This window comes from Xylona heveae (genome assembly GCF_001619985.1).
Source record: "Xylona heveae TC161 unplaced genomic scaffold L228scaffold_1, whole genome shotgun sequence".
NCBI classification, from domain to species: Eukaryota; Fungi; Ascomycota; class Xylonomycetes; order Xylonales; family Xylonaceae; genus Xylona; species Xylona heveae.
In genome coordinates, this window is record NW_017264193.1 from 2945360 (window position 1) to 2972417 (window position 27058).

Below are 27058 nucleotides of genomic sequence, written 5' to 3' on the forward strand. Positions count from 1 at the left end.
GTTTGGACAAACTAATATATTCTCCAGCGACAAACATTGGCAGGCGCATTGAGAATAAAACAAAGAAGAATGTATTCAATCAATAGACGCATTCGACTCGCCCCGATACTTATTGTCAAAGGCAGGAATGATAGATAGAATCGCATGATTCTATTGTGGGGTGAATGAAACGCAAACACAAAAATCCATCGTGATTTCGACATCACTGAAAAGTCCAAAGCCGAGGCCAAGCAACGGCATTTGGATAAAAGACGTTGGATGCCCAAAAACTAAGCTGCATCTTGTTGACGTCCTAGGCCCTTCGTCGGCCGTATAATCGCCGTCAGAAGGGCCGACATCAGCATCATCGGTACAGTCTTAAGAGCAGGTTGGAATAAGACACGGAAAAATGGTCAGTTCGACTCATTCATTCCATCATCTTTGACTGGATAGCATCATCACGTTGTAACAAGTTAATCCGTCGCACTTGCAGCCGGATTCTCAGGGCTTTGATTCATAACGTCCAACATGGAAGCTGGACCCCCTAAGATTAGGTGAATCTTCCAAGTCACACCGTATAAAACAATGAAGAGGATGCATTTTTCATAAAAGGGCCATATGGAGACCATTAGAGCACGGAAACTTCATCGTTTTCGGGATTCGTGTTTGCTGGAGTTGCAGGAAGCAGTTAATAATGAGAAAGCTGAGCAGCCAAATCTCCAGGGGAAGTTTCGGTTCCCGCCATTGGCTTGACGAACCCCAACACCGTTGACACACACCTCCTTTCACCTTGATCTACTTAGTTCTGCGTAGCCTTCCCCTTCCCCACAACAAAGACGCCGGTTAAATTACCTTCTTTTTTTTTCTCCCTTAATTTCTGCTCTAATTCGACATAGTTCCTCAAGCTTCCACCGGATGCAGAAATCACCGATCCACGTGCGTTCTTTATCAGTGAAACAAAGAAAACGAAAAAGTAAGAAATCGATATTTTGCAGACTGGGCACCATCTACGAACCTTCGGACAAAGAGCCGTTAGCCTGGAGAGAATGGCAGACATGTAGGACCCCTTATGCGCCAATCAGGAAAATCAAATATGATATACAAATCAGACAAGAATTTCACAAGCGCCTATATCCATGAAGCTCTTTCACCTCATGACTTTTCTGTGCTGCGTTTTTCGTTATGTACATGATTATTTTCCCGTCGATGAAACCAACGCCAATAAATGCTGAGTGTCGTAGATGAACCACCAGTGAACGCCGCAAAGCCAAGAGACCATTTTCTTGCATATATATATAGCATTCAAAAAGAATTATAATATTTTGTCCCCTTCAAAATCGGAGTAAAGTCTCCATTTCCTTCTTAGTGGGGATCACCACCCTAATAGCCAAGTAGAGAGGCATTCTACCAGTCGAGCGCTTTCCAATGCCAATCACCATCAATATTTTGCCAGCGACCCTGCGTAATGGCCGCATCCCATCCCATCATGACTGCAAGAAGCCTGCATGCAACGGAGCTAGCGGTGCAGACAACCGCGTCCATTTGTCCCAGAACCGCTAAATCAAGCAGATATGTACGTGCAACAAGACCACGAAGGCGCAGTGCGAGCTCCGGCACAGGCGGTGGCGTATGAGAATCTATTCCGCTGGGACTGTGGGGGCTGTGGTGGGAAGAGGACTGGCCAAGAGACCAAAATAAATCACGGTAGAAACCGCCCTCCCAGCCAATGTTCTCATCAATAAACTTGTTCTTTTTGGTCGATGAGCCTTTCCCGGCTGCTTCGAGCGTAGATTTGGACGCAAGTAGGATTCGGTCTTGCGCACGCTCGGTTTGAACAAACTCTGGCGCAGAATATACGTCTGGATCATCCGAGGCCAGGTAAATCGTTGACCCCTCCTTGCTCGTCAAGGACTCATCCTTGCCAAATCTCTTGGCGATTTGTTGTGCCACTTCTGTAAAACGATCAAGCGGAAGGTACGACTTCTCGTACTGAAATTCTCGCGGATGTCGGTCACCTCGTCGAATGTGCAACCCGACCGCAAGCTTTCCATCCTCTTCAGAGCGGCGTCTAATCTCACCCACGCGCTGGGGTAAGTATGGGGCATCGTCGCTCGCAAGATGAAATAGAGCGTCATAGCCTTTGCGTGCAAGCTCAAATATGCGCGTCTGGCGATCTACGCCACTGTGTCCGGATATTTCGAAATGCTCAAGAAAAGTGTCTCCGAAAGCCCACCTCATCGTTGCTGCAGATACAACAAGATGGCGTGCATAATGGGGACAGGGAACTCTCTCTTCGTCCGGAGGTAGCTGGCACGCTTGAGATGGCGGATCAGCAAAGAAATCCGTATACCTGCCGAAAGCCCTGGTCCAACAAGATTAGCAATTTCCCCTTGCAGCAAGCTTGGGATAATAGCATACCAGTTGCTCTCTTCAACGAAAAAGGCACGATTTTCCTCTTGAGCTAAACCGTATGCCATCCAAAGAGCCATCAACGTAGTCCCTAATCCTGCATCTGACGACTCGAGGACGAATGTCAGACTCTTCTGGCAAAATTGGGCTCCACCCTTCCGATCCCAGCTCAGAGGAGGACCTTTCAATTGACTCTCGCCACCCGAATTGCCATCCCAATTCCGCATCAAGTCTGCGTTGCCTTCCCACGGCAGTAGGCCGGCTTCTCTTGCTTCCGCAACGTCCACAAAGTCTGGATCGACGTCATAGTAGCCGGGACGATGGCCTGGCCGACCAAGGATGGAGCGGGTCCTGAGGCCAGCCACATGAGCCGCAATGTGTGTTGATTCCAAGCAAATATTCTCATATTCTTCAGGCCGCAGAGGGAACGTCCGGAATGGTGGTACAGAAATCGTCCATTTGGGAGAGCCTTCCTTATCTACGACCAGTACCGGGGCTGGTATCTTCGCCAGGCTATTGTCCTCAACAAGCTCGTATTCCTTTGGAGACTGAGGTGGAGATGAATTGAAACCCAAAAATGTATTCCCCCTTTTTCCTGACAGCAGTTGACGAACGAGACCCACGAATGTGCTTCCGATCAGGAACCATATGAGCAGACGGAGTAGCTTTCGAAACCATCGGGGGAGAAAATGTTTCCTGGGCCGAGGAATCATACGAGGAAGGCCCGGGGAAGGGGGAGGGGTCTCTAAGAATGGCGGGATTCCAAGCGTCTGCCCTGCAGAAGACTGGGATAACCCCACAGGGGCAGGCGTTGCGGAAGGCCGGCGATAGGCCGTGGTCGAAGGGTCCCTCTGGGATGAGAGAAGCATTGTGTATTTGAGAGTGTGCCGTTAAACCCCAAAGTCCCGATGCAAAGCAAAATCCAGAAAGGTAGGGGAAAAGTCACGGCCCAGAAAAGCTCATGATAAATCGTCCCAGCGACTTGTAATCCTGGGTGATTTTAATACGTATAGAACCGCAGACCAGCCGCCGTACCGCTGAAGTTGTGTCGATCGACGCCCTAGATCCGAGACGACCAGCACCCGGCAGCAAGAATTGTCAAAAAAGCAGTTTCTGCTTGAATACAAGGAAAAGACTTGATTATATATAGTTGAACAGGTGCTTGAAACGGGCCGAAAAGGACGATTTTCTCTTGGGTTAGAAGAGCGTGATGCCACTTCTTAGTGCAGAATCTTGCTCATGTCGTGATCTCACTCACTCGCAGAGCCTGCCGCGGAAATAGTTATGTAATGATCAAACTTCAAACTTGAAAGTAAGAAGAAATGGAGAGCCAGTTGTAGCAATGGACAGAAGATGCAACGGGGCCAGATATATATGTATCAGCGGGGTATTCGGTTTTGTTCTGGGCTTTTCCCTGTCGTTGAGATAGCAGTGGCCTAAGCTCACAAGCTTGTGGAGAAGTCCCGGGGCCTGGAACCTCGAAAGAAGTCGGTCAGATATAGGTCGGAAAGATGGACTACTATACTGTAGCTGGCCTGCAGCAAAGTGACGAAATGATGAAATAAAAAGAGGATGAATGATCCTTGGACAATAAAGCTTGGACATGGACCCTCAGAAAAATTGGGGGACAAACATGGGGAAACATGGCTCATCAAAAGACCATGCCAAACAGAGCCGATATATCCTTTCTTCGGCCAGCGATGGTCCTTGTTGTCATCCTGGCTATCAACCCATGTAAAAATCGAAACAAGTCTTTTTTTCTCGCCCGAGCGTTTCGGATTTTCCCCCTACGGCACACCGCCTCAGCATTTACCCGATTAGCTCCACAGAATGGTGCTCGGGTGGGCGCCCTGGCCCGGCTAGATAGCTGAAATCGGTATAGATGCCTGCCCCTGACCCCCTCAACGCCTCTCCGTCGCTGCCTGACCATAACGATTCTGGTTGTTTCCCGTTGATCGCTTGCATGTCATACGTTAAGATGTGTGAGGTTCTCATGATCTCTCAAAGTCGTGCTCCCCAAAGCAGAGTTGAAATAAATACATGTTGAGAACCTTGAGACTTTATATGGCCATGGATTGTCCATTATTGTGGTCTGCTCGAAGTTGATGAATCCACTCATCTGATTCCTTCTTTTCACACATACCCTTAAGAGGACCCACAACAATAGTAACCTAGTTATATTGTATCGAGCACCCATGCTATAGAATCTTGTAATAAGAACACAAGTCAGGGAATCATTGTGTTATTTTCTACGTTGGAAAGATATCGTCTATGCATCAAAAGAAGCTGTTAAAAACGTGACAAACAAATCGAATAATTGGAAAAGAGAAAGGTGAAACGAACATGATACAAGTCTTTGACTGGAGAATATTGATTTAACCACTTTTATAAATCTTGCCCAAATCAAAACTCTGGGATGATGCAGTGGAAAAAGAAAAGGTCACGTTAGATCATCGACTGTCTCATCATTCGCGCCCCAATCGGGGCCAGAATGCAAGGTCATAACAGAAGAGACAGAAGACAGGGTCGCAAAATAAAAGCATATTATGCACAAGAAACGTTTGCAAGAAAATTGTCAAATCTGCATGGCTAGCCGCTAGAAGGACCACGACCAAAAGAAATTTCGAGAGAAATAACAATTTGAAAAAGAGATCAGATGAAGATCCATTTCAATCAGAGTGATGTCTAAACCGGACAAGATAAAGAGGAGTACAAAACGGAAAACAAAGTCTTTTCAGGTATAGGGTATCGAAATGCTAGATGGATGCCTTGATCGAATGCTGCCTCGACGCCGTCAAATGGTAGAAAAATCAAGCTGGAAATGAAAGATACATGGCACTGGCCAGAAATTTACAACCCCTAATGTTCACATTGCGTGAGCTTCACCTTTTACAATTTCTAGGCCATTGACATCATCAACAACAACCTCGGGCTTGATGTCATCGGAGAAGCGAACAGTGCCTCGGCGTCCTTGAGTACCAGGGCCGACACGGTCTTGAAGCATTTCATCTAAAATGCGAGTGACCTCATCGACTGGCTTTAGCCGCTTGTCCGAGGCCAAAAAGGAAGAAGGAGTCGTAGGAGAGACGGGATTTGTGTTTGTAGTGCTGCTGCCAAAACTGCTTTTGCGGCTGTGAACAGAACCTCGATGATTTCGCTTAGAGGTCATCTCTGCCACCTCGCGTTTGCGGGCCGCTGTGCGCAGTGCAGCTATCATACGCTCCTTATCGTCTAGACGAGCACGAAGATCAAAGATTTCTGCATCCTTTTCGTCAAGAAGTCTTCGGACATTGTCCTCGGGCGTAGCCTCCGACATGCGATGTGGTGGCGACAGCTGAAGCGAAGTCCGTGAATGACTCGATCGTCGAGCGTGGAGAAGGCGCCTTTCAAGCGTCAAGATATATTGGTTTCTGTCGGCGAGGTCGGCCTGCAAGGCACGAACCTGCGATCCAACGCTAGCTCTGCCATTCCCGTACTCGCCAACCGAATCTTCCTCATCGGATCCCATCTCTCCGGGAGTAGTTGGAGAATTTTCTAGATTGCTCGTGGGAGACCCAGGATCAGCCGACTCTGCAGATGATGTGCGGACTGAGGCAGGACGAGGCACGCCAAGTGTCGAGTGGCTCGTTGAAGAACGCAACGGCTTGGCGACGATTGTATCGCTACTGGCAGCAGTGTTTCTGACTCGGGTACTCAAAGAAGAAAATGATCGGCTCGAATTCACACCAGTGGATTTCGACGACAGGATTAGGCGTGTAAGATGTTCAATGCGCTCCTTCAAGGCAGTTCGAGCCAATTGGATCTCCAAAATTTGTTCCTCATGTCGTTGTTCGGCTTCCTTTTCTTCTTTTATTCGCTCATTCTGGTCCTCCACGTCCTTTGCAGCCTTTGCCTGATTCTCAAGCTGGCTTCGCAGATCTTGAATTTCCATGCGATATCGCTCAAGCAGTACTCTGCTTCCTGCATCGCCAGAGCCAGCTCCGTATGATTCTTCGGCCTTTTTCGCATGACTAACAATACTATTCTTTGCACGAGCAGCAAATTTGAGAGTGTTTAGAGTCTCGGTGGCGTTTCCGGCGGGACTGGCTGCTAGACTTAGGTGAACGGTACACAGTATACTCACAAGACTATTTCCAGAGAGCGCAGGCTGAAGTAGTCTGGTCAATTTGCTGTCTCGAAAGGGAAGATGTCGATCTTCGGCATTCGTCGTATTGCCGCTCTTATCTTTATCCTTGGAAAGACGGGAGATGATTGTTCCGAGAGTGAGCAAACTCTTGTTGATATGTGCACCTTCTGTTCGCCGCTCTTTTGATTCCGCAGCACGTTCAGACCCAGCAAGATCGATCAAACTCAAAGTGGATACCCGCACTCCACCTGGATTCATGGCAGAGCGTTTGCCCCCTTGCACAGAGCTATTTCCTCCCGTCCTATCTCGGCTTTCAATGACAATTTGTACCACAGCATGGCTACGAGAGCTGCGTGCATTGAATTGTGTACTTCCCGTGCGCCTTGCCATGTCACCCCTGCCAATCACCCGAAGAAGCTGTGTAGGGCTTTGAACAATTTCTTCCTTGAGGGGTGTGGCATAAACACCTCTTTTACTATCTTCGCGGAGCTTAATCTCTTCCTGAGAGTTAATACCAACTGCCGCACCATTCGTAGATGAGGCAGCCAAAAGATCGTGAATTTTTTCATTGTAAATTTCCAGATAGCTCACCCGTAAAAGAAATTCTCGACGAGGTGTTTCACGAATGTAGGAAAAGATGTCACGAATAGCAAGGGGTATGACACCCGGTTGTGGGTCTGTACCCTGCATCGTAAAGGTCTTGCCAGTACCCGTCATACCATAGGCAAAGACTGTCCCGTGATAACCTTCCATTACACGACGAACGATTCGCTTCACTGAAGACGCATACACTCTGTCATTGCCATCATCCGGAGTGAACACATTGTCTGATGAATTGTAATTTCAGCACTCGACTGCGAGATTCGGGTTGAAGACAACAAATCTTACCATAATAGTAGTCGCCACCTTCCCGCCCTCGATATGCCAGTAGGCTCTTTTGTCCATCAAAAAGCCATTCATTTGATTTCCCTCCCTCTGCTGTGCCAAGATCAGGCCGTATTCGAACGCTCACGATGACGTTTCCTTTGCCATCTTTGTTGCTGGGCTCCCTCTTCAATTTGGCATCTTGAGTTGCGGAAACGATCTTGTTTCCCGCATCCCCGGATTCATCCAGGGTTGTAGCGCCGGTTGAATCTGATCCTTGTGCAGAAGAGCTTCTGCTGTGAGGCGGGGATGGAATGCTAAGTAGCGCGTCAGAACCTCGACCATTGGGGCCCGTTCTCGGCTCTCCGCCTTTACCAGGGAGGCTCGAAGTACGAAGAGCGACACCACCGTTGTGAGTTTTCATTTTCCCGCCTTTACTGCGCGTCTCTCTGTTTACAGAACAGTCCGTGTCCGCCGAGCCTCGCCGTGTCTCTGTTTGAGCCCCAGCAAGTGGACTCGATGAATGGCTCATAAATCGTCCATTACCCTTGGGTGGCTGCGGAAATGATGAAATGCTCACCACCTTCCGTACAGTGGTAGGCGTCCGTCCGATTGGGGACTTAAGCGGTGCGTTTGAAAGCGGCGTTGGAAGAGCCGAGCGAGGTTCAGTCAATTGCCCTGTCGGAAGAGGAGGCACGGGAGTCGAGGGAGCTTTTCCGGGCGCTTGACTCGTGGGGAGTCTCGAGCTTGAGACGGTCCTATTTGAAGATGGAGTCTTCGGCGAGCCGGGCAGAGGTCGGCTTGATGGCAATGGCGGTAATGATGCGGGTGGATCACTTAACGGCGCCCTCGAGGGTCGAGGGAGAGTAGTCGCCATGGCAGCCAGTTCCGTGATAATCTTTTCCGTCTCTTTCTCGTATAAACGCGCCCGCTTGCTACGGAGGTCCAATCCCGAGCCCCTTTTTGTTTAATTCCTTGATTCCAGATATGTTGTCCTAAAACAATTGACTCATATTGAGCTGATAGCTCGCAGCAAAAGGAGTATTCCACCAATCAAACCCGTTGGCTTTCCTTCTGAAGTCTCGAAATATGTATTATTTCCGTGGAAGGAACTGTTGATATGGAGAATGTATCGATAACAGAGTTCTGAAAGAGCTGCGTTCCAATTCGTGGCGTTCTGATATTCAAGTGTCGCGACGATGACTTTGAAAGGACATGCAACTGAGAAAAGGAATGACTACTCTCTCATGCCATTAGCACACGCCAGACGTACAAGTCGTTAGGAAGCCAAATAAAGGAGGAGCAGAATATAATTGCTTGTCATGCAATTGTGGAAGTTCAACGGACAAAATGCAGCATGACATGCTTTTCGTTCAGTCGTGATTGATCATTGAATTGGCGAGGGCAATGCCGATCGATAAGGGAGCACGGACGATGCACGAGCGAAAAAGAGGCAACAACCACGGCACACTTACTGCGGATTTTGGTATGAGTCCCCACTAGCGAACAGAGATCATGCAGTTCCGCCACGCCGCTTGGTGAAGGTGGAAATCCTCGCTGCAGGCGTATGATTCGTGTCGCGACCTGGTTGAAGAGAAAGGCAGATGGGATGTCTGAGCATGCAACTTGGGGAAATGGCAGATGCCACCGAAATCCCCTGGCCAACTTGCTTACTACTTTCCGTACTTGCGGCATCAATAATGGACTAATTCTCTTCGAGCCCACATATTTTCAGCGACCGTCCCCAGAAGTTTGGTTGTCTTTGTGGGTGGGACAGACACGACAAGAACGAGCACCCACAGTTTTCGGCAACGGACACCAATAACAGTACCACAATCATACCGGATGGGCGGGACAAGTAACTAAAAAGTCCTTTTTTTTTCGAGGGTCCCTGCTTTCCCTTGTCTTCCCTGGTCCTTGAACGGAAAGATGAAAGGTAACGGTTCAGGGGCAATTTAAGACGATCAGTGGGAAGTAATAATACTACGTAAATCATGGCCCGAAAGTTGTACCAAGACCTAATAGGTCCCTGAGCCCATGGATATCACCCGCTCTAACCACTGGTAGAACGGCACCACCGTTTCGGTCCGTGTTAGACCACATTACAACCAGTATTGTACGACCAGTGCCCTTTCGCACAGCACTTGCGCTTTGCTCTCCACGATGATCAGCGGATCCTCATCTTACTAGCCAGAATTACCGTACGGGCGAAATCGAGCTCTAGTTACATAGTAGTTGTTCTTACTTCGTACGGAGTACGCACTTGACCCTCTTTGGATATCGAGCCCAGAGTCCACCAGGTGTCAGTTCTGGAGGTAAAGAAAATTCAATGTGATTCAACACACATTTTGCAATACCACAAAACCCTCCAAATTCTCATCGTGTTTGCATTCAGGGATTTTGGAACCCTAGGGACTGACTCGTCCGCCTTTGCGCAAGCTCGCTCGTTTGGGTTCTCTGAAGTACCTCATTGCAGTTACCTATCGCTTCCAGTTGTCAAATGGAACAATCACCCTGTTCTCTCAATAGAGAATATAATAAATATTAATATGACAGGGTTATTGCTATATACTGGGGTCCAACGACTGCCCAGAATTTCAGAAGGCCGCCAGTCCGGAAGAAAACTCCTAAAACTGCCACGGGCCGCTGCAGAGAGCTCACGGGAACCCAGGTTTCGGTGGGATGATTGGACACCCTTCATAACTGACAGGCCTTGGCTCCGGTGGCGCATAGACGCCTCATCCACCCGAAAGCAGAGATACTCACTTGTGATTCAGCACAAATTAAGGGATCATCGTGTGGACGGTCTCATTGGTTCATATGGATGCAAGTCACCTTCAATCAATAATAACATCGCGAAGAACACATGGAAGCCGCGGCACAGCAAGTTGGAGCATGAAATGTGCCAATTCCGCCAAGGTAGAACCAGTCAACTGTTCACACCCTTTCCGGTCAAGAAACAAAGACAGTATATGTGAACATTTTATTAAACCATTTGCCACGCGGGTGGTGCTGGCCATGCAGCAGTGCAAATTAACGTTCCGCATTGCATGCATACACGAGCGTCCAAAGTGGATTAGGCGTAAGAGAGTACCTGAGGTAAGACACTGGATAATTAAAAACGGCTTGGCCCCCTGAAAAGAGATCCCTACTATGCATACAGAGACCCAACAGACTATCTCACCATCAGCTTACACAGTGACCCATTGTGCGAAATCGATGATGTGTGATTGTCAACTTTCTTTAGTCCTGGTCATGACTTTAATGGTTCCTCGATGACGTCCCTCACCCACGGAAGTGGAGTGATCCCCACGTAAGGTAGCTTTCTTGCGTAGGACAACCGCTGTCAAGTGTGCCAGTAATCCATTTCCCGCAATTCTTTCTGCTGCTTTTGTACAATCCAAGCATGAGCAATTTCATTCCGACATACTGGAGTGCCATGTTTGGTGCGCGTTATTGATGGAGTTCGATCCGGAAAGAGCAGTGGTACTGCTTTTTGTAAGCTCTCCTTTCTGTGCTCGTCATCATACGGCGGAGGAGCTCGACTGGTCCCTTTGAGAGAACACCCGACACATGGCGACTCAGGTTGGATAGCATGTCGCAGTTAGGGGAATAGAAACGGCTTGCGGTGGACATGCATTGATCAGGTCTTGCTATATTCATAGCGACCAAAGTATGCTTTAATTGCCAGATATCGCGAATCACTTCATGGAAGAGAAATCGAGCCGGCGCGAAACCTGTCCGAGTCGCTCTTCGTCGAGCTCCCCACCTCGTCTCTTCAGATCCTCTCCCATCTTCTCTGCACCACCAGCTTTTCGAGGAAGATCGGCTTTCCTGGTCGGCCTTGGATCACTTGTCCACCATTGATGCCTTAACACATCACGGGCTGTTATCCGTTTGCGGGGATCAAGTGCTAGCATGGCCATCAGTAGGTCAACACCAATGGGTCCTGCAGTGCCGAATGTTGCCAGGTAGAAGTCACGGCCTCTGACCGGCTGCGGCGGACCGGCGACATAATCCGGAAGCTTCGTAACCCCGGGCCAATTTTCTTCCGTGGGCGTGCCGATCGCCTGACATATCAGTTCCATCTGATGGAGATCAGTGTTGCCAGGCAGGAACGGAGTCCGTAACAGCAATTCTGCGAAAACCAAACCCATAGACCAAACATCGACTGCGCCTGAGTAGTATCTAGCTCCGTAGAGCAACTCTGGGGGACGGTACCATCTTGTGATGACCTGATGGGTCATGACGCGATACGGATCTGAAAACGACCGGGCAAGACCAAAATCAGCGAGTTTTATCTCCCCATCCGCTGCAATCAGCAAGTTGTTTGGCTTGATATCGCGATGTAGAACAAAGTTCTCGTGACAGAACCACACTGCTCGTCCCAACATGCCCATCCAAGCCTTCACATCAGCCGTACCATAGCGCACTCCATCGACATCCCTGATCAACATCTCAAGGTCTCCAAGCGGGAGGAATTCGAGTACTAGATTTAGATTTTTATGTTTGGAGGAAAACACGGAGTGCAGAGCAATGATGTTCGGATGTGACAGCTCTTGGAGGTATTTGACTTCGCGGATAGCGTCCATAGATAGTCCATCTCGGTATTCGGTATTGACTTTGATCTTTTTGATAGCAACCAGAGACTTGGGATCTGCTCGAAGGTGCCCAAGAAAGACGACAGCGTAGGTTCCTTCACCAAGCTTCTTATCTACCAACCCATTAGCGCTCACCGATCTCGTCAGTCCAAATGCAGCGAGAAATATACCTTTGACGTATTTTTGTTTTGTCTCCTCATTTAAATGCTCAGCCATGTCTGGCATGGCTTCCGGTGCTGATTTGGAGGCTTCATTACTCTCAACAGCAAGAGACTTGGCCTTTGTTGCTGTAATAGTGCTGTCCCCTGGACGGGGACCAGGAATAGCAGGGGAGACAGCCATTCCCGGCTATGCAATGTTGCATACGACCAGATGGCTATTCCACAGCTTCTTGAATAAATTAATCCAAGGAGTTGTAAAGCGCAAAGAGAAACGGAGCTGGTAACAGGTAATGTAGTTGTGCCAAGCTACAGTGTTATTTGCTTGGTGTCCATGCTGCTCGTGGACTTGTCGGCGCTCGGGAAATGCCGTCAATAGAGACCGAGGCGGACGTCGAACCATTCAATCTTTCGGGAAAGCCATTTCAGATTGACGGCGTCAGGAACCATTGATATCAACACTCAACCCAAGCGCCCAATTCCATATTCCAGAACGACTGATTGTCGTTTCTTTGCAGGGGTATCTTAAAGGATATCCTTCGAGGCTATTTAGGTACGAACGGGTGCTCATCTACAATCTTTGCTTCACATTTCTAATCAGCAACCTCTAGCGTTCGTTCTGGTCATTTCACTTTTTCTTCCCAAAGAGCGTTTCTTCAAAATGATAAACCGAGCGTCGCAGCTACGGCTGTTCTTTCCTCCAACATTCCGAAATCTGAAAGTATCGACATGTCAGCATGTTCGTTCGCTGCATCATCGGATGCCGGCCTCGAGGGTTCCAGCACCTACTCCATTCGTCCCAGATACCCAGACATTCCTATCGCTCATCGGTCGCAATCTGAGCAAGCACGCATCAAAGCTCCCTTCTTGGGAAGCACTCTTCTCGCTTTCTTCGCCACAGCTGCGCGAGCTAGGCATTGAACCCGCCCGGGACCGCAGATATCTGCTACGGTGGTGCGAAAAATTTCGAAAAGGACAGTATGGCGTGGGCGGTGATCTGCAGAATGTTGTCGAGGGAAAGGCCGAAGTCCGTGTGGTTGAAGTTCCTGTTCCAATAAAATCCCAGTCCACCGGCGATGCAGCGGCATCAGCCACCGGTTCCGCAGGAAAAAGAAAAATCGTTGTCAACCTCCCGTACGGCGAGTCTGAGCCTAGTATTCCCGCCGAGTCGCTACAGCCCATTCGCTTTATGAAAGTGCATGGCGCCAGTCAAGTCAAAGGACCTCATGTCTCACCCGTCAAAGGCACACAGGGAACGGTAGCTACCATTTCGGTCATTGAAGGGTTGTGGGAGAACAAACGTGGTCGCAAGATTGATGGCGGTGAGCGCAGGAGGGCCGAGGTTCGAGCCAAGAGACAAGCAGAAGAGAGGCGAACTACGAGAGGCTAGAGTATTTAAGTTGAACATGTACTATAAATTTTCTGGTGTTCCGTGTGGTGTATTGTTTAAAGAAAAGTCATACCTCCGGCTGCTCGTTATTGTCTGCTTGACTTACGTCTTGCCTTTTCAATAAAACTTCTAATCCATATTCTAGTTCTATCAGCCAATCCTGTGCCAGCTTCTTGCAACTCTCTGTTTCTTGTGCAAGGATTAGATTGCAACGAGACCGGACGCGACAGGAAGTACTGCAAAGTAGACCGTTCTTGATAACATGACCAATTGGCGAGAGCCGATGGGCTATAGCTGATATCCAGAATCGCCCGATCCTTTGCCATTGATAATGTCTAAATTTTGAATTCCATGTAATTAATTCAATTTTCAGGCATTGAAAGAACAATTGTAGATGGAAGCATCAGCATTGCAGAATCTGAAATTTGAGCTGACTAGGTTATTCAACAATCTCCAACTCAGCTGTCCGATTTTTTGCAAAAACATCCTTCCAATCTTCCCAGAGCCGCTCCAACTCCATTACGTACATTTCGTGAATTTGATCTACATACGCGTCTTCTGGTTTGCTCTGCTGAGTTACTTTGATCGCGCGGCCGACGACAATGTTTAACGGTCGACGGTAGGGCATCATGCCAAAATCGTAGTTGAACACTCCTCTAGCATGGAAGAGAGGAATAGTAAAGCCCAAAAGCTTTTTGATCAAGAGCTGAACTTTAAATACGGAAGGATGCTCATTAGGTTGTAGTTGATTGTAAATATCATTCTCTCCAAAAGAGAGAACCGGAACAAGATCCGCTCCCTGCCGAATCGCAAGCTTGACAAACCCTTTGCGGCGTTTCAACACCAAGCGAAGAGAATGAGGTTGAGCATCGAGAGATTCACGGGCACCGCCAACAACAATGGTGATGGCTCGGCCCATACCCTCACCGTTGGGCCCGCCTTTGGAAAGGATATTTTGGCATGACTCGCGGCTCACCGAAGCAAGTCCCATTGCGAGGAGGTAATTGCGATAGACTGGAAGTCTGAAGTTCGAATCAAGCGTGAGTAGAGAATTGGTGATTCCAGGAAATAGTTGGGAGAAGCCTAATGCCTCAGTTCCGAACGCGGCAAATGCGCCATGAGAAAGGATTCCGTGAGGATGGAAGCCGAATATATATTTTCGCGTTGGCGGTAACTCCTCCGAGCGGTGAAGTCTCGCAGGGAAATATGATGCATAGAGGGACCAGATGCGAGAAGATCGGAAACGATCCGAACGATGTGAGAGTTCGCCGGATGTCGAGGCACGCGAGAACAAGACGTAGAGGAGATACGGGATGAGAAGTGGCCAGAAAAGCGGGATGGCACAAAGAAGGAAAAATATCGTCAGGGTCAGAGGAACGCAAAGGGTGTGACATAGCACGACCAGCGTCTGTAATCGACGTCGCAGGGGGACATGGAGGGGTGCCCAATGGATTCTTCAATTTGACTGTTAGCTAGAAAGCATCAGCCATGATGAAATCTCTACTTACCCGGCCCCTTCCCACCCAGCCTCAGCGTTGCGGCCACTGACCAGCCGCCCATCTTCAGAAGATCTTCCCTCTTGCAAGCTACTGGAATCATTGCCTGTGTTGTTCAGCCTCACACTAACCAGTCTCCCGCCATCCAAACCGTCGACCTCTTCATAGATCACCCTAGTTTCGCTCTTTCCCACTTTGACTCCTTTGGGATCGCGCTGGTTTGGCTTTCCATTCACTGCATCGCCATCGTACTTTTCGTGATCTCCGGCGCCGGTCTTATTTTCTTTGGCTGCTTCAGCGTAGCTCTTTGGAGCTAGGTCCTGCTTTTCACGCTCTAGCGGCAAAGAAGTCTGAGATGCAATGGCAGGATCTGATGTTGCCGCCATTTTAGAGAGCGGCAAATGTCTTCATAAGACAAACAAAGAGTATGCCGCTGACCTGCAATGCCGTGGTGTGCTCAATTAGAAGAGGGGCGAACTCCGGCAGTCCTCTTAAAAAGCAGCGAACTGGAAGCGGATGACGATGAGTCCGGAACGACTTGATAGCTACAGTTCCTCACTCCAACAACTTGGTTGAGATGCGACGTAATGTTTGAAAGGGTGTCACGTCACATAAGTACCTACCAAGTACTTCTGGTAAGGCTTCCATCCGCCATGTTTAGCTCTCCCGAGCTCCCTGACATAAGAGTACTCCAGAGCGTAACAACGGTAACCTGCGCGTTGCCTGCACGTCCTCCCTCGTCTCCACGTTGAAGTGACAGCAGCGTTTGCGATGATGGCAGTCCCCGTCCGCCGTAACATCATTGACTGTGTACGTCGTGTTGGAAGCCAAAATCTCGCCACTTGCTTCACAGTCGGAGGCATCTCTGCTTAAACAGTCGATGTAATTGCAACTTCACTGTACAAGGAGCATTCCGGACAGGGATTTGAAGCGACTCTTATCAAGCCATATGGGCTCCTTGTCGACTGCTTTTGATACGCCGATCTTGTATCCGCATCTGTAACATTGGCAGGACATACGAAGTGATTCAGTTTGACTATGCCATTGCAGTACACCGCGGCGCATTCCTCGAGGATAACGAAACCACGAAGTGCAAACTCGGTCCTCAAGAAGTCTACTTCATTCTCGTTGTCTTCTCCCTTTGCGAAACATCCTCGTCGAAAACCTCTCTCCCGCTCAAAATCAAAACCAGAGAGTGTGGGCGGGGATGACGAAGAGTCGGACGAACATCTGACAGATCTGGGGCTGGTCGAGTGTCTTGCCACAGACCTTTCTCTACGTGATGTTTCTCAGGCGATTAAATACATCAACAGTCATATGTTTGACAAGCTTCCCGAAAGGGCTGGCGTGAATAGCACGCGTATCGCCGAAGTGTTGAATTACCGGAGATCATTGCCACCAATCGTCTCTGCTGCTCACGTTCATGCCCTCATCAATTCTCCTACTTCGACAGAGAAAGAAATCTCTCATCTATTGAGGTCTGGCTTTATAAGAAAGATTGTGGTTCCTGAGCGCGCAGTCGGAGGAAATGGACTAGGCGAAGGCCTAGTTCTTGCGGAAGCTTGGGATAAAATGATCCAAGATTCCTCGGAGATTGGGGAACCTCTAAAACGTGGGTGTGCAGTACCTAGATATGCACTTTTAATTCAATGCTAACAGCACCTTTAGAGCGGTTTCTCAGTCTCTTGCATCAAAACCCAACGTCCATTACAGTTCTGCGATCCGCTTTAAGCCCGCAAGATGCGACGCTTTTGATGAGAGCGGGGTTCCTGACGGCATCTTCGCAACCTTGGACTTCCACTGACGTTTATTCTCGTCCCGGCGCGGCCTCTCTAGGAACTTTAGCGTCCCTCTCATCTGTAGGCGCCAAGGCTGCATCAGGTACGTTAGATGCTGTGGGCGGACCTGACGCCATTCAAGAAGGCGGAGGGGGTGGTATCCGGCGTGGTACTTTACCGACGGGACAGCGAGATCAGAACGCCGGCGGAGATAGGTATTCTGTCTCTCTCCCGAGCACTGGACCGTATTTACGACTTGTAAGTGATGCAAGGGCACATTTCATGTCGCTCCTTGCCAAATCAAAATACCGAGAGGCACCCGTAAGCCTTTTGCGGGACAGGTGGGAAGGCGGACTTTTTGCGGATGATCCTTCGTCTCGTGCGAAACGAGCAAGGGGCGAAAATACTGGCGTTCTGCCAGGTCGAACGCGCAAGTGGAAGCAGCTTTATGGTCTGAACTTTGACTGGACGTTAGAGGAATGCCTTGGCGCCGGTCTTATTGAAATCTTTGAGACCGGCAGTGTCGGCAGGGGGGTTCGGGCAACTTGAAAAGGCGTCTAGTATTTCTCTTTACTCTCCGATAGCAGCTTATTTTACATATTATGCGAATATACCTCGCAAGCTGCTCAACACTACTTGGTCAAGCAAGGTTAGCCGAATTTCACTTGGGATCAATCAGAGGGCCAATGAATGTTTTGCGGAGAAGTAGGCTGGGCAGCTGCGCGCCGGAGGCAAGGCGTCGTGGAATAATTCCCCTGTGCTATTCAACACCCCTATCAACCCTTCTGTTTGAATTAATTTTTGCATATTACAACGGCATTCTTTCAGTGGGATGATTGTCCTAAATCCCAAAATCCCAGATATGAACAGCTTTTAGATTCACTTGCTCTACGTGCTAATGAGCGCCTCTGGCGATCAGCATCGTCGCAGCAAGCCGGTAATTCAGCGTTATAATAATTCAGCAATAAGTCTGGTACTTCTATGGCCTGGTCAAAAATCTGAGGCATTGATTCTGAGGTTCCAGCTCACGGGCAGAATGACATGTTTGATTTGTTACTGGGTCAGACTGACGGTGTATCGCAGAAGCTCATAATAAACTCAGAAGAGATGTCGGCACGTGGCCGTCGGGCCGTGCAGAAGCGTTATATTACTCCATACTCCGGTATACACAGCAGAGTGGAGCCAATGATGGACGACCGGGGCACATTTGCTAAGCGCATACTTAGTGGTACCTACCTTACGCAACTCACATGACGGCATATAAACCTGCCTTACACACCTACCGAGTCAAATACCAACATGCAAAATAATGTGTACTTTGCATGTAAAGGAAATCTATCAAGCAGGCTAATTTCTACGTCGTCGTCTCAAGCAAGATATCTGTCGTACTTATTACATGGCGCCCCCAAGTCATAGTTATGACCAAAACCCCCCCTCAGTCTATGGCTCCCATGACGGTGTCCATTACCAGCAGCCTGTGCCACATGCTAATCACTGTACGAATTTTTGTTTGATATGAAAGGACCAACTGATGTCCAGAATTTAGTTGGATTTACTAACATGTTGACGTTTGAGACCCGTACCGTCAAGAACATGGTCACGCCTCATACCAGCCGTGGTATCAACAAGCTTCTAGCACTGCATACCAGGTTGCAGGCCATCAACATGCATCGCACCAGTCATATACTCCGCTCTCGAATTCTGCCCCAGCTGCTCCCTACGATCCCAATACATACGGGCCAATGCCTGGTGCTTCATATCCAATGATAAATCCGATGTCTGCGCCGCAGGGTTTCTTCCAGAGCGCACCGATTACAGTCCCTTCAATTGACCCCGCGCATCCTGGACCGCAAATGGGGCTTCTTCAACAGCAAAATAACACAGTTCATGATACAACTTTACCAGGGGTTTCAACTTCTCTTCCTCAACATTACTATAGCCCCTCCGACCCCGCGATTCTCACAAGCGGGCTCACCCAGCCGCCACAATCACAGCCAGTACAACTTGCAACTGGCGGGCTACAGTGGCTACGACCCCAAACCCAAGAGGCCGGTGAGACGAATCAATTGGCGTCTGCTAGCCCAGGAGTAGGGCAGCCGTCACAACAGCAGGATAACGTTCCGCCTCCTCTGCCACCGCTTCCTGCCGGATATCGAGAACAAGTGCAAAAGAATATGCAGGCAATGCCTCAGCACCCTCCCTACTCTGATCGACCACCGAGCCATCGTTATGAGCCAGAGACAAAAGGAGCATCTCTGCTCGAGCACCAGAGTATTACAGGCGTTCATTCATCATCTCTGAGCCCGAATCAAGTTGCTTACGGTCTTCGCGATTCAGCTCTCCCCCCTCCTGTACCACCTCGCCCCCGAACTTCGAATGACCAGACTATTGCTCAAAGTATTTCATTATACAGTCCTCCACCCAAAATAGAACCTGTTTCTGCCAACAGAGAGGGGCAAGCAAATGATAAACCAAAAGTTTATACGCCCATTTCGACTCAAGTCGAAGTACCAGAGAGCCGACTGTCCAAGGCGCAGCCGGAGGATATTATTGGCCAATCGGGGTTGCCAAATCATAGAATACGGCCTGATCATAGTCCGGGGACGCACAATGAGATATTCAATGAGGCACTCAAAACTGAAGTCCAGCTTCCTCGACACTTTGGCTCTCTCAATCCTTGGTCTCTTGATGCCGAAAGCGAGAGCCCTATTCCTCCACCGCCTATCGGTCCATTCAGAGAACCAGTTAATGGGCTTAGCGAAAACCAAAGCCCCGTCAAGAATGAACTGGTTGTGGGAGATCCGGATCAAAGTGTCATGGCGGAATCTGTCCAATTTGACCGTCCAGGTGGACCATTGCAGGCCTCAGCTCTTGGGCCAGGAGGACCATCTGACTGGGAGCTTTTTGAGTCATCCACAGAACCCAATGTCGAGGCTGTCTCGGAGGCAAGGTTTTCATTAGACGATCCTGACCAGAAGGGTTTTGTAATTGCGGAACTTCCATCCCACCCTGTTGATGAAGGCCCTGGTCAAGGCGATACTCATATCCAGGTGGACGAAGGCACACAGCTGCGTCAGCTTAAAATGACTGATGTCAAAATCCCTAGCCCTGTGGAGAAAGAGCCTGACAGCTCTGCCGAGGGTCATATTGGAATTCATGATACGAAATCCCATTTCGAAGATCCAGTCCAAGTTGGCATCGAGCATATGAGACGAAGTATTAGTACGGGAGATCTTGTGGAGAATTCGCCAAAAAGCTTTGCTTCTCCGGGTCTTGAGAGGGATTCTCTGCCTATCGAACAGCAGCACCAGAAACACGAAGGGATCAAAATTCCACTTGAGGTCCCGTTTTGGTACAAGGAGTCGATATTTCGATATTTATCAATGATTGAGGATGAGTCGAGAGCAGCCTCAGATATCGATAGGGCCACTATCTTTTCTGAGTTTATCAGGACAGAAATCGGGTTGAGGGAAAATCGGTATAAACTGAGATTGCCCGTGGTTATTCCCAGGCTCGAAGCCAAGGACCGCGATTTGCCAATGCCACAGGATACGAGGAAAGAGGATACAAAGGAACCTAGCCTCAAAATGGGTAGACCAGTGGTTTCAGTGTCAACTGCTGACACGGGCAGCCTGGCAGAAAATGTGGATGAAACTCAATACAGCCCCGGCGGAAGGCCCATGCTAAAATTTCCGGCCGAAACTTCCGCAAAGGTAGCTACCTCGCGAGGCGACACAGTCAAGAAGAGCATCTCACCCAGGCCGGAGAACTCGGTAACGCTGAGCCCTAAAGGCTCTGCAATTGATGGAGAATCTCCCATTAGCCTTAGTTCAGGCATGGAAACGCAGGGAGCGCATTCATATCAACCATCCAATTTCGACAACAGAAACACGCTCGACAAGGCACAAGAAGGCGATTTTAGTCTTCCTTCGGGCGTATCGGCCCCAGAACCGAGCCATTGTGATAATCTTGATATCAGACGTCCATCATCAGCATCCGCTTCCCCGCCAGAATACCAAAGTGTGCCTTTCAAGCCTTTCCGTCCTCTGCTCTTGAAAGAAACTGAAAGCGCGAACGATGTTCATTCGGCTTTATCCAGGCACGAGAATGATCATAAGGCAGGTGGAAGGCCGTCGCCCTCACAAGATGAACCGAGTCCTCTTTCTTCTATGAATCAGATGTCAATGGCATCACCAGGTGGTGTCACTCAAATGGAACTTGTCGTTGCTGATCAAGTAAATGGAACGTTGGGAAAAGATGACACCGATCCACTGAGCATAAATCTGGATCTTATTCTTTCAGCGCCGCAGATGGAAACGCGAACAGAAGATCCTCAATTAGTGAAGATTGAGCAAGCTCTGCAAGACTGTGATCAAAGTCTGCGTGGTTTGGAGCATTTTTATACTGAATGGGAAAGACAGGCAAAATCCGTCCGCGAAAAGTTGTATATCGATCGCCAACGGCGTCGAGAACATTCAGCGGAGCAGATCGATGCAATGTTCGATAATGACGAAATCGGCTACGGCGATATACACAACCTTGAAGAGGAATTCGAAGATGAAGAGATGCAAAAGAAATTTCAAGAATATATAGACGAGTACAATAGCTATAACACCAGTGTCTTTCAGCCGACGTATGACCTTCTTCAGCAGGGCATAAAGCATCTTATGGAACACTACGTTGTCTGTGCCGGTCTTCTCAAGGAGAGCATTGCTTGGGAGCAGGCACTTCTTGATGCATGTGCTCATCAACCACTTTTGACAAACGTATCGCGACTAATTTTGGCGTTGCACCGGAGTATAGAATCGCTCCATGCAAAATCACTAACGGCTATAAGAGAGAGAGATACTCGCTTTGCAGAAGTTGAGAAAAATCGGCCAGAATCAATGGGAAAATCGCAAACGCCGAATGGGGTAGAAGATAACTTCAAAGCATCGACCCAGAGGACGGTTTTAGACGCTGCGAAGAGAAAATCTGACAGGTCTAGACGATTATTTGACTTACTGGAGCGATCGATTGCTAGAGGTGTCTCGGAAAATCAAGATTATCTCAACTTGATTGGCCATGGGATTCGAAAAAGCAAAATTGACCAGCATTACAAGCATATTTCGAGCAGACGAAATAAATCAGAGGAGCTGTTCCAGCGAGTTTGTGCTGTCGTGCATTCTCTACGCGCGGATTCCATTTCGCTCGTCCAGGATTTGAATGCTGCGCAACTTGAAATGACAGATGCCAAATTTGATCTACAAATAGCCGAAATAAGCTTCTCTGCCGCGGATGAGACGCGGATGGCCGAACTTGAAAGGCAAAGAGGGGAGCAAAAGCAGTGTCTCGGCACGGAACTTGATCGTCAACTCTCGTTACTCAATGAAGACCATAAGAAAATCATCGACGAGGCCCAGAATATACTCTTAGTCGACCCAGAAAAAGAACCGGATACGCGGACCAGCTCGACCATTCGACATGATGCCGATTTCGACCACGCTCGAAGAATGGCGAAGGCTCTAGAAGATGCCAAAAGGAGAAATCTTAATAAAACGGCTTTGGACTCGATTTAGCAGCCACAATGCTTTAATGACTAGATGATGCTTATATTGCTGGCATCAACTTATACCTATTTGATTTATTGTTCATTACTTTCATTTTTGGTATTATATTTGGTATCTTTATTTTTATTTAGTGCCTCGTTCCCACCTGGAAACATTTGAATTTTGTGTCGTTTGATATAACAACAGTTACAACCAGAAGAGGGAAAGGTGAAGAAAAAAAAAAATAGGAAAGATGAGAAATCCTACGTCAACGCTAATCTTCCAGGTGACTGCTACAATACACAAGCAAAAACGAAGTTCAACCGACAAGAGTGTGGCTTGTGTGATGCTCCCTCCTGGTACGCGTGGCTCACGTGGCTGTGTATCGACCGTGAGCATCAGCCATTGCGTACTCGGTAGCTACCTGAGGACCTTACCCAGAAAGTACGTAAGGTAGTCATTTGGTAAGGCACCGACGCTGCTTGTCATCTAAAGCTCCGTCCCTGTCCGACTCCTGTACTTGGCAAATACCGCGTCACATGCAAAGGTCTTTTGGCGTTGCAGGGTATCCGGAAGTAACTCTGTCGCCAGCAGACAAAAGCTATCAACAGCTATCAACAAGGTGCTGTTGGGCTCCTTTCCGTGGCCGGCACAAGGTGAGGCTGAAGCCTACCTATGTATCGATTCAAGTGTCCATTATTATCATTGAAAAGACTGTGCGTACTCGTGATGGAGCTTGTCTAGGACAGGAAGATTCGAGCGACCTTGAATCAAACCTGGCGGATCTATAACATGAAAGAGTGGTTGTGGCACGCGGAGCTAACTAGTTATTAGCAGCTTTCCCTAGCTACCGATGCGCCCCGCCACTGGGTATTAGCAAGGGGAGGATGGTCCCCTCAATCAGGGAGGATGACGTGGGCGGACTAACTTCATGTTCTACACAGCCTGCCGGGGCCCGCAGAACCAAAAAACTAAGCAGCGCCTCCCATCCTATGGTTCGTTCCCTGATCTTCGCGGCGCAGTAGTAAGTCTTTTGGCTGAAATGTTTTGGGGCTTTTCTGTTCCATACCAGATTCAGTTAAGACTGCCAAATTGTTCCCATGTTTTCCAACGCAAGCCCCGCCGCTCGATCGGGACGCTGGCTTTTTGCCAGTCGCTCTCTGAGGCTTTCTCGATCCTCACCTTCTTTTACGATCAGATCAGCCCCCCTTAGTTGCCTCCGATGCCCACCGCAACAAATAGACCGGCTTACGGAGTCTTGGCGTTCGGCGTAATAGGACGAGTACCGGTACGTGCACGATAGGGCAGCTCCTGGATTCCAGATAATCTAACTCTGTACATCTGTACACACTGGATAGTTACACTTTGTCTTCTTTCCGGACGCAATGGCTACGCTTTCTTTGTCGACATTTTTTCTTGCTGGTCAAATAGCTGGAGACCACAGACATGCAAGATATTTTAACAGAGCCATAGAATGACTGGACCGTTAGGCTACAAGGAAGCTGTCTTGATGACAGGCTAGCTGAAGCGCTTCAGAGGCAGATGCACGAGGCATCTGCGTACAAAGCAATCTGTTGAGCATCAATCGCACCAGTCTTTGGGACCGCAAGTGGCGGGCATGTGGCTTTTCGAGGAGGCAACCCGCCCGGCCGGCGTACCGAGGACGCCATGCCTAAGAGAGCATCGCTGATTTCCAGCCGCAGTCAGCCCCTTCAACCGGACGAGGTACCGCTGCCGCCGCCACCAGCTTTCTGGATCTGCCCTGCTTACACTCTTTAATGTTCTCTGTGGCTGTCTCTCCTCTTTTTGGTGCTTTCTTTGCCGTTTAAGATCTACATCAATCTTACCTGAAATTTCTGACTTGTCATCATCCCGTCACGCTGTCGACTATACTTGCCCGCGTCCTACTCACCGTGCATTTCGTCATACGTTTCTTTTGCCTCCGTACCGTTTTGTTTTTCTTTTAACTAATTTTGCTGATCGATTCATCCAAAATTCTCTTGTACTGAACCCTTTCTCAGTATGTTTGGATGCTCGGATCTTTATGGAGGAGAGACATGGATGCTAACAACGGAAGAGCGTCCTAGACTTAGATGGGGCTTTCTTGCTGAATCTGGCAGGGGGCGCAAAATAAGTTGTGGGTTTGGCATGACGGGGCTTATGCGCCGCTATCCCTGGAGCATTTATTGGGGAGGCACGGTTCCAGAGATGGAACAGCAGTCAATATCATTTGATCCGGAAGAGAAGTCAAGCGCTCTCAATGCACCAGCCACTTTTACAACCAAGGAATTCCCGTCATCCATCAACCCTTGAGCCGAGTCTAACTTCGAGTTACTTGGCGGTTCCGCTCACTACCAACTCTACAGCTGCAGCATCTAACTATTTGTCTGTTTTACTGCTCTGATGGCTTCCTTGGAAAATGGAAACCGGACAAAACACGCGCACCCCTCCTTTTTTTCTCCTATCGCCCACAAACCCACCCCCCCAGCAAGTCTCCAGGCCCCGTATAGCGCTACTCCAGTAGATTGTATTTTACCAAGCGTAGTTTCGTCACAAGTTACCTTTTTTTGCCTCCCCATGTGCCTCCTACCCGGCCGCTTGAGCCAAGAAGTGTCACTCGGTACCCAAATGATCCCGGTCGAGCTCCCCCAAAACTTGGCTGTGATCCCACCCCCATCTGTTTCCATCCCCAAGGGCCGTAAAGGGCAGCAGGGCAAAAAGGGAAAAACGAACCAAATAGGACTCCCAATGCATTGAACCTGTAAATTGAATTTCAAATTATACGGCTCGGGATTATTTTTGCGCGCTCTTGTGCTCAGATATCCTGGGAACATTCGAATACTTTTTATTTACTGGAGTACCTCTGACGTGCTCATTGCACAACTCGTTCGTTTTGAGCCGCCTGCCCAAAATTTCTTGTCGCGACTTCGTTCCCGCTGGTCCCTCTTGGTCATCGCCTTGTACCACCACCTTCTGCAGCGCCACAGCTCGAAGAAGCGCACCCGAGGTTGACGGCACCCAAGGAAAAGAAACATTTGAGGCTTGCCCACCCTGCTCCCAACCAGCCATCCCATACGACAAAATCGAATGCACGTACGGATCAAACACTTTCATCTCTATTGTCACCATTGACTTGATCCGACTTCATCGCCTATTGTCCCCCACCACAAGCGGCATCATCATCGCGCGCACTGGCTTTCTCGCCTCAACTTTTTTTCCCCAGTCCTGAATTCGCACATTGTTCGCCTTCCAGCTTCACCGAACCGCTGTCCGACTGCACCAATCGGTTGCTCGTACACGCCTGGATCTAGATAGGGCGACCACCGAGGAACATCTCTACGTTTTATTTGTTATCAGATATGAGTGATTCGTTCCGGACGTGACGGGCCTATGATAACGGTTCTTTTGAAGGAGAGGTATGTTTGGGCTCTCTTTCTGCGCTGGGTGCTTTCTGTTTTTTTGTTCAGAAAATGCCCATGCGCGCCACTTTTCTTGTCATATCCTATTTGCTTCTCCCCCAAGCAGGCTTGATTGGCTTGAGATTGGGCCACGAGAGCACATTCCCGGTCCTGGTCCTAAACACATTACAATTTTGGCTTATCCGGACCTAGCTCCGGAGGTTCAACGCCCTGGCATACACCTATCGCATCCTGTCACCACTCCGCTTCCTACGCAGTGTGCGATTCTTCGTCCACCATCAAAACATCTCTGCTAATACCCTCTGTTCTTTCTGGCGTACAACTCCTCACCCAGTCATGCTCTCTATCGCCGCTGAGATGGGCGCCTTCATCTTCCGTAACTGGTAACTAATGCAATACAGTTGATAGGGACTCGATTACTCTTGACGCAGTTAGAAGCTGGTCAAGTTCCACTGGCACCCTCTGTGCCCTTTATTGTTCTCTGCATATACTCCATGGCCGATTTGGGTCCTACTGTTACCGCTCCCCGCACCCCTACGGACCAGCAGCCGCTCCCGGCCTCTGCTGCCTTGTCGACGACATCAGCTTTGATTTCTTCGTCGTCACCATTACCAACAATCGCAGAGGTCGAAGCAACCAATAGATCGGCTGCACCGCCCGGCTCCGACAAGCTCCCCCCTTCTACCGACCTTGGGTCACTTGCTAGTGCTGGCCTCAGAGCCTCCGTTTCACCCAAGGCCGCTCGAGTCGGACTGTCAACACGCTATTCCCCCGTTCCTCTTACCGGGATTGCCGCAATGGCCGACGAGCGTCGAATGAATGAGGAAAAGGAACGTCGAGAATCACAAAAGCAAAGTCCCAACCCCGCAAGAACTGGTCTCAGCGCTTTACTTGGAGAACAGAATACGCCGATGAGCAAAGCGCAAGATGCTCCCAATGCTGTTGCCGGCGCGCTCAGTGAGTCTCTTGCCTCGGTGTCCAGGCCCATTAGCATTCCCGATCCAATGCCCATCGATCCCAATGTTCAGCCAAGCCCTGGAAGCGCCTCTAGTTATGGTACAGGTGAAGGCACCACGGTCGCCACCGCCTCTGCTGGCAGCACCAATAGTCTAGCCAGTCCCGGTACGCAAGGAGCGACAGCGCCCCCTTCGCACGGAGAACCGACAACGACCGGCCCCTCTGGCTCCGAGCTGACCACACCAGGAGACGAAAGACCTTCGAATAAAGCGCTGTCATTCCCTCAGCCTTTCGCCGCTGGCGGCTTCCCCGATGATGGCCGCGCTGGCCCCGCCCGCGGAATGAGCCTCCCG

General features: G+C 49.2%; 8 protein-coding genes across 8 annotated transcripts; 4 read left to right on the forward strand and 4 right to left on the reverse strand.

The window, feature by feature from the left end:
- Positions 1–1209: 1209 nt before the first annotated feature.
- On the reverse strand, positions 1210–3469 carry L228DRAFT_19918 (hypothetical protein). Its single transcript, XM_018329624.1, has 2 exons — positions 2398–3469; positions 1210–2341 (listed from the first exon to the last, which is right to left on the reverse strand). Exons 1-2 carry the CDS (start codon positions 3255–3257, stop codon positions 1384–1386), a joined length of 1818 nt encoding a protein of 605 aa, XP_018192428.1. The 5' UTR covers positions 3258–3469; the 3' UTR covers positions 1210–1383.
- Positions 3470–4989: 1520 nt separating this feature from the next.
- On the reverse strand, positions 4990–8408 carry L228DRAFT_19938 (kinesin-domain-containing protein). Its single transcript, XM_018329626.1, has 2 exons — positions 7403–8408; positions 4990–7341 (listed from the first exon to the last, which is right to left on the reverse strand). The coding sequence occupies exons 1-2, from the start codon at positions 8253–8255 to the stop codon at positions 5255–5257; spliced, it is 2940 nt and encodes a 979-aa protein (XP_018192429.1). The 5' UTR covers positions 8256–8408; the 3' UTR covers positions 4990–5254.
- A 2671-nt stretch (positions 8409–11079) lies between these two features.
- L228DRAFT_252176 (Pkinase-domain-containing protein) lies at positions 11080–12195 on the reverse strand (the record flags this gene model as incomplete). Its single annotated transcript, XM_018333670.1, has 2 exons — positions 11080–12092; positions 12150–12195. 2 exons carry the CDS (start codon positions 12193–12195, stop codon positions 11080–11082), a joined length of 1059 nt encoding a protein of 352 aa, XP_018192430.1.
- A 371-nt stretch (positions 12196–12566) lies between these two features.
- L228DRAFT_280023 (hypothetical protein) lies at positions 12567–13774 on the forward strand. The gene is made up of 2 exons (XM_018335751.1): positions 12567–12690; positions 12749–13774. Exon 2 carries the CDS (start codon positions 12799–12801, stop codon positions 13525–13527), a length of 729 nt encoding a protein of 242 aa, XP_018192431.1. The 5' UTR covers positions 12567–12690; positions 12749–12798; the 3' UTR covers positions 13528–13774.
- Positions 13475–15730, reverse strand: L228DRAFT_217110 (DAGAT-domain-containing protein). The gene is made up of 2 exons (XM_018330144.1): positions 15036–15730; positions 13475–14981 (listed from the first exon to the last, which is right to left on the reverse strand). The coding sequence occupies exons 1-2, from the start codon at positions 15407–15409 to the stop codon at positions 13967–13969; spliced, it is 1389 nt and encodes a 462-aa protein (XP_018192432.1). The 5' UTR covers positions 15410–15730; the 3' UTR covers positions 13475–13966.
- A 67-nt stretch (positions 15731–15797) lies between these two features.
- On the forward strand, positions 15798–17350 carry L228DRAFT_235886 (hypothetical protein; the record flags this gene model as incomplete). Its single annotated transcript, XM_018330766.1, has 3 exons — positions 15798–15833; positions 16074–16635; positions 16692–17350. 3 exons carry the CDS (start codon positions 15798–15800, stop codon positions 17348–17350), a joined length of 1257 nt encoding a protein of 418 aa, XP_018192433.1.
- Positions 17351–18046: 696 nt separating this feature from the next.
- Positions 18047–22625, forward strand: L228DRAFT_20006 (hypothetical protein). Its single transcript, XM_018329630.1, has 2 exons — positions 18047–18297; positions 18377–22625. The coding sequence occupies exons 1-2, from the start codon at positions 18198–18200 to the stop codon at positions 22357–22359; spliced, it is 4083 nt and encodes a 1360-aa protein (XP_018192434.1). The 5' UTR covers positions 18047–18197; the 3' UTR covers positions 22360–22625.
- Positions 22626–25661: 3036 nt separating this feature from the next.
- L228DRAFT_243409 (hypothetical protein) lies at positions 25662–26221 on the forward strand. The gene has a single exon (XM_018331683.1). The coding sequence runs from the start codon at positions 25748–25750 to the stop codon at positions 26042–26044; it is 297 nt and encodes a 98-aa protein (XP_018192435.1). The 5' UTR covers positions 25662–25747; the 3' UTR covers positions 26045–26221.
- The last annotated feature ends 837 nt before the right edge of the window (positions 26222–27058 follow it).